The sequence below is a fragment of the Bufo bufo genome, chromosome 7 (assembly GCF_905171765.1).
Source record: "Bufo bufo chromosome 7, aBufBuf1.1, whole genome shotgun sequence".
In the NCBI taxonomy this organism is placed as follows: domain Eukaryota; kingdom Metazoa; phylum Chordata; class Amphibia; order Anura; family Bufonidae; genus Bufo; species Bufo bufo.
Genome location: NC_053395.1, coordinates 29,603,182 through 29,616,221, shown reverse-complemented (window position 1 = coordinate 29,616,221; position 13,040 = coordinate 29,603,182). Strand labels below are relative to the sequence as shown.

The 13,040-nt window shown below is 48.2% G+C and overlaps 1 protein-coding gene across 4 annotated transcripts; it reads right to left on the bottom strand.

Annotated features, from left to right (window-relative positions):
* Positions 1 to 222: 222 nt before the first annotated feature.
* Positions 223 to 7,696, bottom strand: LOC121007398. Of its 4 annotated transcripts, none has more exons than XM_040439294.1 (8): positions 7,585 to 7,696; positions 7,300 to 7,360; positions 6,046 to 6,136; positions 4,108 to 4,245; positions 3,296 to 3,897; positions 2,754 to 2,844; positions 2,177 to 2,323; positions 223 to 527 (listed from the first exon to the last, which is right to left on the bottom strand). In XM_040439294.1, exons 2-8 carry the CDS (start codon positions 7,306 to 7,308, stop codon positions 301 to 303), a joined length of 1,305 nt encoding a protein of 434 aa, XP_040295228.1. In that variant the 5' UTR covers positions 7,309 to 7,360; positions 7,585 to 7,696; the 3' UTR covers positions 223 to 300. The 4 variants fall into 4 exon arrangements, with proteins under 4 accessions (XP_040295228.1, XP_040295225.1, XP_040295227.1 ...); XM_040439291.1 differs by having other exon boundaries at positions 2,754 to 2,856; positions 7,585 to 7,695; XM_040439293.1 differs by lacking the exon at positions 7,585 to 7,696 and adding an exon at positions 7,463 to 7,572 and having other exon boundaries at positions 2,754 to 2,856.
* Between the last annotated feature and the right edge of the window lie 5,344 nt (positions 7,697 to 13,040).

Sequence of the window (13,040 nt, the reverse complement as noted above, 5' to 3'; positions counted from 1 at the left end):
TCCTTTTTTCGCATTTTTTTCTAACCATACTTTTTTTTTTGATTTCCATTGCTCCATTTTGTCACTAAAAACTAAATTTTCCACCTGCAAAAAAACTACAGTGTGTATATATATATATATATATATATATATATATATATATATATATATATATATATAGCGCCAATTTATCATTCATTGGCTAATCATTCAGTTATCAGAAGTCTATTTTTCCAAATGAAAAGGAACTTCACCCCCTAAGGTATAGAAGGGCAAATTTGTCCTCAAGAAAATGGCTGCCACGTCGTGCGGTTCTGGCTATTAGAAGAAGTTAAAGCAGAAAGCCTCCTGGGAAGGTCTGAAGGAGAATTCTTGCTGACTGGATGAGGACAGAGCTGCTGTCTGATCGGAGATTCCCTGAGAGTCTGCAGGAGCAGCAGAATTAGGTGCAGCATTCCTCGAGGATTTGTGGACGCTCTTTCGGAAAACCTTGCTGCTGTTCTGTCTCGCTGTCCGAGTCACTGTGGTCATCCTTGCTGATTTAGCCGCTGTGAGGAATAATAAGACTATGGTGAATGACTGAAAGCACAAGTGTAGTCATCACACGATAATGTCATACCATATAGTGTACCTGATCAGGCTGCGTGACATTTCAAGCCCCTACATAAAAGGGAATATTTATAATGACTAGACTTCTATTTGTCCCATAGAGAGCTCCAAACCACTTGCATGAGAAATTTTTTTAAATACTGGGTGCCTGTAGCCACTATTAGGGGAAGCTCAATGCTTACAATTTAAGTGAATTGGTTATTATAGAACCCAATGGAAGCTGTATGCAGTAAGCTCCCCCTAGTGGTGACAATATTATAATTATTTCATTTAAAAGGGAATCTGTCAGCTAATTGACGCTTCTCAAACGGTTTTATTCGCATAGTAGTTCATATAAACAATTCACACATGATACCTTTGTTTCCATCGTCTGCGGCTGTGATGCTGAAAAATCAAACACTGAAGCGATGTGTGTATTGTTTAGGTCACCGTCTCTGCCCCTGAAATCCACGGGGGGTACGCGCCTTACTATACTGACTTTGGGCAGCTGCATCAATGATCGGACAGCGCATATACGCCATTAGCGGGAATGAAGTGGGATAACCAGAAGAGGGTATTGTATGGCATGTTAGGGTCTGGCGGTAATGTGTGCAGACGCGGAATTTCAGGGGCAGAGAATGTAACGTAAGGAGGACACTTAGCTGGCTTACAGAAAGACAAGGGAGGAGTTATCGCCAAACAACACTTGGGGGCCCGGGAACTTACAGCAATAGAAAGCTCCCCTGGGCATTTGCGAGCTCATTAGCATATCGCTAGCATTACAGAAGTAGACAAGGGAAACAAAAAGGTACCATTTGTGAACTGTGTAGATGAACTACAATGTGATTCAAGCAGTCCGGGATGAGAAAAATTGTTGACAGACTATTGTCCACCAATTTAAAAAAAAAAAAACAACAACCTAAAAACAGGCAATGTGGTAAAATACTAAATCCACCACATCTCCAGAGCTGGTGCAAGGACCACCAAAGAATTAGCACTGGAGCGGCGGACTGTGGATGTACCAGGTGAGTAATGGATGCTTTCGTTAGAACATTTCCTGCTGTTAGGCTACTTTTACATCTGCGTTTTCCTTTCTGATTCTGAGACCCAGCAGAGGATCTAAAAAACTAAGGAAAACGCTTTAGTTTTGTCCCCATTCATTGTCAATGGGAACAAAACTGGACAAAACGGAATGGAGTGCACCAGAATGCATCATGTTCCGGTTTGTTGCGTTCCCATGCCGGACACAAAACAGCTGCAAACATCGTATTTGTGTGCGGCACGGAAAAACTGATCATGCCAAACCCGCCACCATAAACCATGTAAGTCAATGGTGCCGGATCCGTTTTTTTTCTTTTTGAACAATGAACATGCTGGATCCAGCACTAAAACCATTTTCAATATAATACAACCAAATCCATTCTGAAAGGATGCAGCCAGTGGAATTATTAAGACCGATGAGTTTTGCTGTGGTTTTGAGATCCCATGGGAGAGTAGCGTTGACTTAAAAATACTTGTCTGCAGATGAAATGGAGACTCCAGGGTCAGTAGGCTGCAGATCAAGTAAAGCCCTCATCCATATTAGACTGAGTCGGTCTCTGTTACTCACCGGCTTGCATCAGTCTCAGCTGTTTGACCCTCTCCTCTTCCATCTTCAGGCGGTAGTCACCGAACATTAGCCGCATGACTTGCCGTTTCTTTACCAACTGTACTTTCTCACTGCGCAGAGTCTTTATGGCACGTAACGCTTCCTCCACTGCTTACGGATTAGACAGATATTCACATAGAGAGAACAGAAGAATATTACTGTATTCATACCTATTGAGTTGTGATGCGAATCAGAAAACAGAGCCAGCAAGAACTCCATAAAGTACATTCATTTGAATGGCTGACTTGTAATACTGCATCTCCCCTGTAGAGGCCGCTGTAGGGGAAAGGTACAGCCAGAAGCTGCTTACCCTAGTGATACCAGCTCATTGCCGGGTGTTTCTAAGGGTGAAATTTTCATTTCCATCTTACAGGATTCCATTCCATTAATGCATGCACATCGGGTAATTGCTTAGAATGCAATTCCCTAATAAATAAAAGCGATTGCAAAGGGGGAGGTTCACTTTAATTACGGTACTAAAAACATCACATTGTACACTCTGAGCACTCAGACTAGGTCGTTCAGCAAAAATTCTCACCCTGTTTGGGAGTCGATTTCTGACGCTGTAGTCCTATTTCGAGCTGCTCTACGCACCAATCCAGTTCCCTTCTTAGCTCATCAGCTCCTGACTGGGGAACAAGCTGTAGAACATTTACTTAAAGGGGTCGTCCAGGATTAGTAAAACACAACAGCTTTATTTCAGGAACAGCACCACCCCCATTCACAGGCTGTGTAGGGTATTGCAGCTGAGGCCCACTCAGTTCAATGGTGCTGAACTGCAATGCCAGACACAACCCATAGAGAGCGCCATTTCTGGAAGAAAGCTGCCAAGTTTTTTCCAATCCTTTAAATCCCTTTATAAAATGTCACTGTTAGTAGGATCCACACAGCCGTATGACCGTTCAGTGCAGGTGCCATAAACTTAGTACAAGGGCCCCAATGGGCACAGAACCTTTTGGATTTGATGCCACCTTTGGACACAACCTCACTAAGTAGGTCTGCCATGCTGTATCCATACAGGCAGGAAGCATGTGTGGACAATGGCGCTCCAACAAGCACCACCTTCCCCTGAGTTCCTACCTTAGGTTCTTCCTTCAGGGGTGGAACCGGATCCACCTTTCCTCTAGGTTCCTCCACCTTGTTCTGTGTCTGAGCCACCACATTCTTAGTCTTGGACTTTTTCTTCTTCTTCTTCTTCTTTGGGGACTCTGCCGTACTTTTGTCTTCAGTCTGCTTAGCCGTCACCACTGAGGAACTGGCCACCATATCTAATGTAGAGGACAAACGTTCCTGAGCAACTGCCTGAGCCATGTGGTGAGGGTCAAGGTGGTCGCCTGAGGTGTTATGTGTGGCCTGTTGAGCTGAGGAGCTCTCTGAAGTGCTACACGCTTTTTCTGTGATTTGAAAATTGAAGGTGAAAGCCGAGCCACCATCTAAACACACAGCACCGTCCTGTTGGCTAGTCGGCGGGTCGGGACATTTCACCTCCTTGGCATGGTCTTCCGCTCCAGTGCTACCTTCTGCATTCTGATCAGGGAAGAAGTTAAAGAAAAAGTCACTGCTGGAAGGTGTGGACCAGTGCCCGCCGCCACCTTGTACATCCTTTGAGCTCTTTCTATAGGCGATACTTTGGGCATCTCGAGCAGTCACTTCTTGAATCTGAGGTTCCGGGGGATCATTGGCTTGAAAGGAAAGGAAGTCATATGAGTAATAAGATTTCATAACTCGGGAGATAGATGACAAACAGTCTGGACCTCGAAGAACATTGCTTCAAGACCTATTCTATTCCACAAACATCTGGCATTGCAACTGTCTGATGGAAGCGAACACTGCAATCCCACTAACAGCCCATGGACAGCAGTGGCGCTGTTTCTACCGGTTACTATGCTCACCTGCATGTTCTTGCGCCTGTCTATCCTCAGCCATTTGTTGACGGTAGTTTCCAAATATTTGGTTCATCACCTGCCTCTTCTTCACAAAGGGAGCTTTCCGAGAGCGGAGGACCCGCAGTACCCGCTCAGTGTCTGTCACTATGGAAATAACATAATTTATAAACCATTTGGTTTTTGTAATAGAAAATAAATAGTCCCAGTTTGGAGCTTTGATTATTATTAAAGGGGTTCTCCGGAAGTAGAATACTGATGAGCTATCCTGAGGGTAGGCCATCAATATTCTAATCCTGGAAACCCTCTTTTTAAAATCTAGTACAGGGATGCTCAACCTGTGGCCCTCCAGCTATTGCAAAACTACAACTCTTAGCATGCTCTAATAGCTGTAGGCTGTGCAGGCATGCTGGGAATTGTAGTTTTGCAACAGCTGGAGGGCTGCGAGTTGGGCATCCCTGTTCTAGTAGAATCAGCTAGCGGTTTTGTTTACAGCGCCTCCCGACTATATAGGCTATTTTGAGTATTACAGCTCAGGCACATTAAAGGTGTATCCCAGCTAGAACAGGTTATACCCTATCCACTAGAAACTGTTAGGCCCCTTTCACACGAGCGAGTATTCCGCGCGGATGCGATGCGGGAGGTGAACGCATTGCACCCGCACTGAATACTGACCCATTCATTTCTATGGGGCTGTGCACACGAGCGGTGATTTTCACGCATCACTTTTGCGTTGCGTGAAAATCGCAGCATGCTCCTCTTTGTGCGTTTTTCACGTAACGCAGGCCCCATAGAAATGAATGGGGTTGCGTGAAAATCGCAAGCATCCGCAAGCAAGTGCGGATGCGGTGCGATTTTCACGCACGGTTGCTAGGAGACGATCGGGATGGAGACCCGAACCTTATTATTTTCCCTTATAACATGGTTATAAAGGGAAAATAATAGCATTCTGAATACAGAATGCATAGTAAAACAGGGCTGGAGGGGTTAAAAAAAATAAAAAAATCATTTAACTCACCTTAATCCACTTGCTCGCGATGCCCGTCATCTCCGTCTGACTCTTTTACTGTCTAGGACCTGTGGAGAGCATTAACTATAGTTTAAGGACCTGGGATGACGTCACTCCGGTCATCACATGGTACGTCACATGATCTTTTACCATGGTGATTCACCATGGTAAAAGATCATGTGACGTACTATGTGATGACCAGAGTGACGTCATCCCAGGTCCTTAAACTATAGTTAATGCTCTCCACAGGTCCTAGACAGTAAAAGAGTCAGACGGAGATGACGGGCATCGCAAGCAAGTGGATTAAGGTGAGTTAAATGATTTTTTATTTTTTTTAACCCCTCCAGCCCTGTTTTACTATGCATTCTGTATTCAGAATGCTATTATTTTCCCTTATAACCATGTTATAAGGGAAAATAATACTATTTACAGAACACCGATCCCAAGCCCGAACTTCTGTGAAGAAGTTCGGGTTTGGGTACCAAACACGCGCGATTTTTATCACGCGAGTGCAAAACGCATTACAATGTTTTGCACTCGCGCGGAAAAATCGCGGGTGTTCCCGCAACGCACCCGGACATTTTTCCGCAACGCCCGTGTGAAAGAGGCCTTAGACCCTCCAGCGATCACAAAAATGAGAGGCGTTTCCCTCGTATGAATGGAGTGCTTGTCGAGCATGCACACTGCCACTCCACTCAATGTGTATGGGCACGCTGAAGATGGCAAGGCGCTGTACTTGGGTATCTCTGGCAGTCCCATAGAGATGAATGGAGTGTGGTGTGCAAGCTCAACCAGCGCACCATTCACTACGATGGTTGTGAATTGCCCCCAGTGACACCAGTCTGGTCTGTAAAGGGTTCAAGCCTGTTAACAGAAGGATATCAGGGAACGGAATCCTGGAATATACAAGCACAGGGTCATCGCGCACTAACACGCACCTTGTCTTGGCGTGGGATTGCGGCGCAGGAGCCCAGTCTCCAGCTGATGGATGCACCATTCCAGCTCCTCTTCAAAGGTCCCTTTGGGAGCCTGAGGATCATGTAGAATAAATTCTGATCAATGAGGAATTCAATAGGAATTAAATAATTATCAGCCACAATTATTACATTGGAAATCCTCTCTCCTGCGTTATTACCACGTGTTCTCCAACTGTACCAGTCTAGTTTCTACACCAATTACTGGCTAACAGACTTACTGCACATCTATTCACACTAGGAAAGGTGTCCGACTCCACACCCTTAAAGGGGTTTTCTCAAGGGAGCATTCCCTTTACCCACAAGATAGATGAACAGGGGATCCGACGTCCAGCCAGGGGGCGCCCACCCCTGCCTGCCTGCCTGCCGGGGGGCGCCCACCCCTGCCTGCCTGCCGGGGGGCGCCCACCCCTGCCTGCCTGCCTGCCGGGGGGCGCCCACCTCTGCCTGCCGGGGGGCGCCCACCTCTGCCTGCCTGCCTGCCGGGGGGCGCCCACCTCTGCCTGCCTGCCTGCCGGGGGGCGCCCACCTCTGCCTGCCTGCCTGCCGGGGGGCGCCCACCTCTGCCTGCCTGCCTGCCGGGGGGCGCCCACCTCTGCCTGCCTGCCTGCCGGGGGGCGCCCACCTCTGCCTGCCTGCCTACCGGGGGGCGCCCACCTCTGCCTGCCTGCCTGCCGGGGGGCGCCCACCTCTGCCTGCCTGCCGGGGGGCGCCCACCTCTGCCTGCCGGGGGGCGCCCACCTCTGCCTGCCTGCCGGGGGGCGCCCACCTCTGCCTGCCTGCCTGCCGGGGGGCGCCCACCTCTGCCTGCCTGCCGGGGGGCGCCCACCTCTGCCTGCCTGCCTGCCGGGGGGCGCCCACCTCTGCCTGCCTGCCTGCCGGGGGGCGCCCACCTCTGCCTGCCTGCCTGCCGGGGGGCGCCCACCTCTGCCTGCCTGCCTGCCGGGGGGCGCCCACCTCTGCCTGCCTGCCTGCCGGGGGGCGCCCACCTCTGCCTGCCTGCCTGCCGGGGGGCGCCCACCTCTGCCTGCCTGCCTGCCGGGGGGCGCCCACCTCTGCCTGCCTGCCTGCCGGGGGGCGCCCACCTCTGCCTGCCTACCAGGATGTCCGCCCCCGCTTACCTACCTACCAGGGCGCCTTCTCTGGGCAGTTGTTTAGGGGGGATCACTTCTCACAGCCTGGCACCTCTGACAGTAATCACCCTGAGCCGTCACTTACCTCCTCCATGCCGCTGTATGACTATGGCTCCTCACCCAGGACGCTCTGATAACAGCACTGACTAAACGGTGCAGAGAAACAGAAGTCACATCACATTATTATCCATGGAAAAAGAGTCATAAAGTAGCAATTACTGGGACTATTCCCACTTCTAGGTGCACACCCCACATGCTGGGACCTGTAGTGCGTCCTCCTCCATGACGGCAGAAAACAAACAGAAACCATGAATATAAGGAGGACGTGCGGCCACAGACAGACAGACATGACAGGCTGCTAGACATGTACCTCCTGACAACGCGTGGTTACAACGGTCCGTCTGTGAATTCACTCCCCTGCTGGCTCCGCGCATTTAATTCCCCGGACGGAAACTGAGACCGCGGCAACGAGTTCCGGCCAGAGACACCTAGGTGTGTGCAGAGCGGGAGCCGCGCTGTCTCCGGGGGCTGGGCAGTCTCTGCCTGTTCTGCTGTGGGATTATTGTAGGGTATTACAGCAGAGAAGCTGCAGTTACCAGGAATTATCTTATGGTGACATATTTGACTGGAAATGGCCATAACAACATGCAAATGCTTATTCATATTCTGCATGATATTAATATGTTTGCATTGGACACTCTGATATTATACATGTTAAATTGAAGATGGCTGCCTCCAGGGCCGTCTTTGATATTGATTGGACCCTGGGCAAGAGTTTACTTGGGCCCCCTGGATCCCGCCTTCCCACACCCTAGCATGCAATCACGCCCTCCACCACAAGTGTACGGGAACGATCCGTCCTATTGAAATGAATGGGGCGGTTAGGTGTAATTACACCTGCTGACCACTGCGGAGGCGACGGCGAGAAGGTAAACAGTGACGAGGAGGCAGCGCTGGCACGGCGCGTGCGCGCCTTCTCTTCAAACAGCTGATCGGCGGGGGTGCGGGATAAGTCATCAATATTAAAAGCCCGGAGAACCCCTTTAAAAAGCTTGCAGAGACATGCTATAGACACCAGAACTACTACGTTTAGCTCTTGTGGTTCTGGTGACTATAGTGTCCCTGAAAGGGATTCTGTCACCAGGATTAACGCTATAGCGTCAGGGCAAGTGGAGTGAATAAATTAAGTGGTAGGCGGTGCTGGGCTCCGGATCGATTGGCGCGGCTGGGCTCCAACAGATGTGGCACAACCCCTTGGGCTCCTGACAGAGGTGATTTACATATCAATAAGATCGGTTTTTATAAGAATCTAACACACACAGAGCAGTAACAGTGGGATCATTTTAAACACAGCAAGGAGACTGATGGGCACATATAAATATAACTATAGCGTTAATCCTGGTCACAGAATCCCTTTAATATATATATATATATATAGAAGAAAAATGGCGGCACTGGCTATAGAGGAGTAAAATAGGGTGCACGTTCCTAGGGAATAGACTTCTTACCCCGCAATAAAATCCAGAAAATGGACGGCACTCCAGTTAGATGAAAAAAATTCGGTGATACCTTTATTTAATAAATGGTTGAATAAAGGTATCACCAAATTTTTTTCATCTAACTGGAGTGCCGTCCATTTTCTGGATTATATATATATAAAATAAAAATAAAGAATCAGCACAAAAGTATCAAATAAAATGGCTGTATCATTCTTAAAATTAAAAAAGCACAACTTCTGACACAAATATATAGTATTTTGCAGATTACTTTTTTTTTTTTTTACAATGTGCAGATAGTACTGTACTACTGACCCCTCCATCCACCCCTACATACAGGGTAATACAGCGCACATACCTCTTACATCCAGTGACGTCTCTTTGATGTAGATGTTCTCTGTCCTCATCTTCTCCTTTCAGACCAGACCACCATTTTTCAGCCATTTCTCGTCTCTGCAGTTTGACAAACAAAATCTTAGTTTACTACTTTTCCATCATCCTCCCATCTTCTGGACAAATCATCCTACCACCCCCAATACTGTGCCTGTGTGCTCTCCAATACTATACTGCAGAAACAGATAAACCCCCTGGTAATACTAGTACCATGCAGATAGTGCCCATCAATAATTATTGGCGCACAGTGCCCTAAAATAACTGCGCCCAGTAAATAGTGCCCCTGACACGAATAGTGTAAACATAACGTCCCCCAAAAATAATTGTGGTAAGCTTATACTGTGCCAAGGTGCCCCCACAGTAATAGTGCTCCCAAAAGTCCCACCAATAGTAATAATTCTCTGCTAGAGCACACATGGTAGTAATAGTGCTCCTACAGTGCCCCCAACATGTCCCTACTGTGCCCCAAAAGTAATAATGCTCCCATAGTGCCCATACTAGTAATCATGTTCCCCATAGACCCCCAGTGGTAATAAAGCCCATCATAATGCCCCCAGTAGTAATAATTCTCCTTATAATATGCCAGTGCAAAAAAGACCCCCTTTTAATGCCCCCAGTTGAGCTAATGTCCACATAGTGCCCCCCATAATGTACCAGTATAAAATGCCCATTATATAGTGCCCCAGTAGATGCCCCCAGTGTCCCCTATAATTTGCAAGTATAAAATGCCCCTTCTTAGTGCCCCCCATAGATGAGCTCATAGTACTCCTCTCTCCCCTTCCCCATAGTACCCACCATAATGTGCCCCAGTATAAAATACCCCTATACAGAGCCCCCCATATAAAATACCCCTTCTTTGTGGCATCATTTGAATCCCCCATAGTGTTCCTCTCCCCCATATAAAATACCCCTTCTTTGTGGCCTCAGTAGATGCCCCCATAGATGCCCCACAGTGCCACCAATAATGTGCCAGTAAGATGTGACCCCCTAGATGACCCCCAATAATGTGCCAGTAACAGATGCCCCCCAATCATGTGCCAGTAGTAGTACCATATAAAAAAAAAACCACATATACTTACCTCCATCAGGCTGGCAGCGATGCGATGCAGGCCTCTTCCGGCCTGTGTTGCGTTGTATGGCTCAGGTGGTGCAATAACGTCATCGCGCCGCCTGCACCGGCCTCTGATAGGCTGCAGGCCTAGTGCCTGCAGCCTATCATAGGAACGGGAAAGGGAGACGCCTCTCCCTCCCCTGCCCCGCCACAGCACTTCCATCTGTATCGCTGTCCTGAGGACGGCGATACAGATGACTATGGAGATGAGCGCTTCCACAATGGAAGCTCTCATCTCCCTGTGCCCTGCCGCCACCCCCCATGTCACCAGTGGCCAGCGAGGCTCAAGAGGCAGCTGCCTTGGGCCCCCCAGGAGCAACTGGGCCCGGGGTAGCTGCCCCTTTTGCCCCACGTTAAAGACGGCCCTTGCTGCCTCCATTCAGACCTCTGACATTGCATGTGGGGTAGGGCTCAAAAGCAATTTGGGTAAACGTGCTCCATACTCGTAAAGCCAAGGCAAGGGCACAAAGGTGGCTCATTTTAAAGGGGTCTTCCGAGTTTTTAATACTGATGACTTATCCTCAGGATAGGTCATCATATCAGATTAGTGGGGATCCGACTAATGTCACCCCACCTAATTAGCTGTTTGAATAGGCCTCGGTGCTCCGGTGAGTGCCGTAGCCTTTTACTAGGCTAGTGATGTCACGTTCATCGGTCACATGGCCTAGATGCGCCTCAGTCCCATTCAGGTGAAGCTGCAATACCAAGCATAGCCACTATCCAATGGAGGGCGCTGTGCTTGGTATGCAGTGAGGAGGCAGCAGCACTAACTGGAGCACCGTGGCCTCTTCAAACTGCTGGTTGGCAGGGGTCTCGGGTGTCAGACCTCCACTGATCAGATACCGATGACCTATCCTGAGGATAAGTCATCAGTATTAGGGTCCATTCACACGTCTGTTGTTTCTTTCCTGATCTGTTCCGTTTTTTGCTGAACAGATCTGGACCAGATCTGGACCCATTCATTTTCAATGGGTCCTGAAAAAAATCAGACATTGAGCTGTCCGTTTTTTTCCAGGACCCATTGAAAATGAATGGGTCCAGATCTGGTCCAGATCTGTTCAGCAAAAAACGGAACAGATCAGGAAAGAAAAAACGGACGTGTGAATGGACCCTTAAACACTTAAAAAAAAATACTTTGAGCATGTGCCTATGAAGGGGTTAATGTAAGTGCTGTGGAAATGCTAAGCTGGCTTGGAGGTCAATATAGGGCTCATGTCTGAGGCGTACCTACCACAGATGTTCCTTTTAGTGCGTAAAGGTGCCCCAATGGGACTTCGTGATCAGTCGGCCAGAGCATGTAGGAGTCAGACGCAAGAAGGTACCATACAGAGAGTGAGGGTAGATGGAGAACCAGCAGAAACCTGTAGTTAGCTAGTTGTGGAGGTAGAGAAGTGCTCGTACACTGGTGCATCCCCTCAGAGCCTAGGGAGAAGCAGTAACGCCGCCAGCCAGGAGCGGGGATCGCTGACCTCTACTTCCTAGCTCTTGCACCCTGGAGCAGCGGAGGACCGTTGCTCCTTTTACAGTTGTGTACGCTTGTTTCCTTGGGGAGACATGTATACCACTCAAAGGCTAAAAAGATCCTCCGGTAAGATCTGAATATCCTTCAACTGAAGCCAAAGCATCCGTCCCATGTCCTATTTCCTCATAGACCGTAGGCTCTTAGGAGCAGGGCCTTCACTCCTATTGTGTGGAATGTTGATTTGTTTGTTTTGTACCCTCTGAAAGTACTGCAGAATACGTCAGTGCTTTATAAAGATTATTATTATGGAAATACCCCTTTAAGACTGGTACTGCAGTGCCACCTTGTGGCTGTGGTGTGAGATGCATGCAAAAGCAACTCATTTTGTTTTTTCTGGACTCAATTTTCACTCTTGCAGGTTAGGGAACCGCGCAGTTGTCGTCTATCTGGTTGCAACTCATGGATATTACAAAACTCAGCTGCTGTGGATATAGTGTGCTATATTATATTTTTCTTCAGTGTGGATATATTCAAGGTGGTTACCTGCAAGATGGCATCCAGTTACTTGTTCTGCTGTCCATAGAATATTTGGGGCAGGATAGAATGGATGGATGGATGTACGACTGTCACACCAATCCTGCGCAATGCCCAACTTTGAGAGCCGATTTAGACAGCGGCGTAAAACTTATCAGTGTCCTGTCTGCTACAAAATGACTTATTTTCACTTATCAGTGTCCTGTCTGCTACAAAATGACTTATTTTCACTTATTAGTGTCCTGTCTGCTACCAAATGACTTATTTTCACTTATTAGTGTCCTGTCTGCTACAAAATGACTTATTTTCCATTCGTAGAAATCAGACATGTAATTGGTGCAAAGACCTTTAAAGGGCACCTGTCAGCAGTTTTGTGCCTATGACACTGGCTGACCTGTTACATGTGCGCTTGGCAGCTGAAGGCATCTGTGTTGGTCCCATGTCTATATGTGCCCTCATTGCTGAGAAAAATGATGCTTTATTATATGCAAATGAGCCTCTAGGAGCAACGGGGGCGTTGCCGTTACACCTAGAGGCTCTGCTCTCTCTCTGCCACGCCCCCTGCACTTTGATTGACAGGACCAGGTGTGATGATGTTTACACTGCCTGGCCCTGTCAATCAAAGTGTAGACTGCGTAGCAGTTGCAGAGAGAGCAGAGCCTCTAGGTGTAATGGCAACACCCCCGTTGCTCCTAGAGGCTCATAGGTACAAATCTGCTGACGGATGCCCTTTAATGAGTTTGTGTGCTGTCTGTTCTGCACTCGGACAGTGCATGGTCGTGAAAACTGCTCATCTGAATGATCCCTTACTAATGAGGGTTGATCCACAT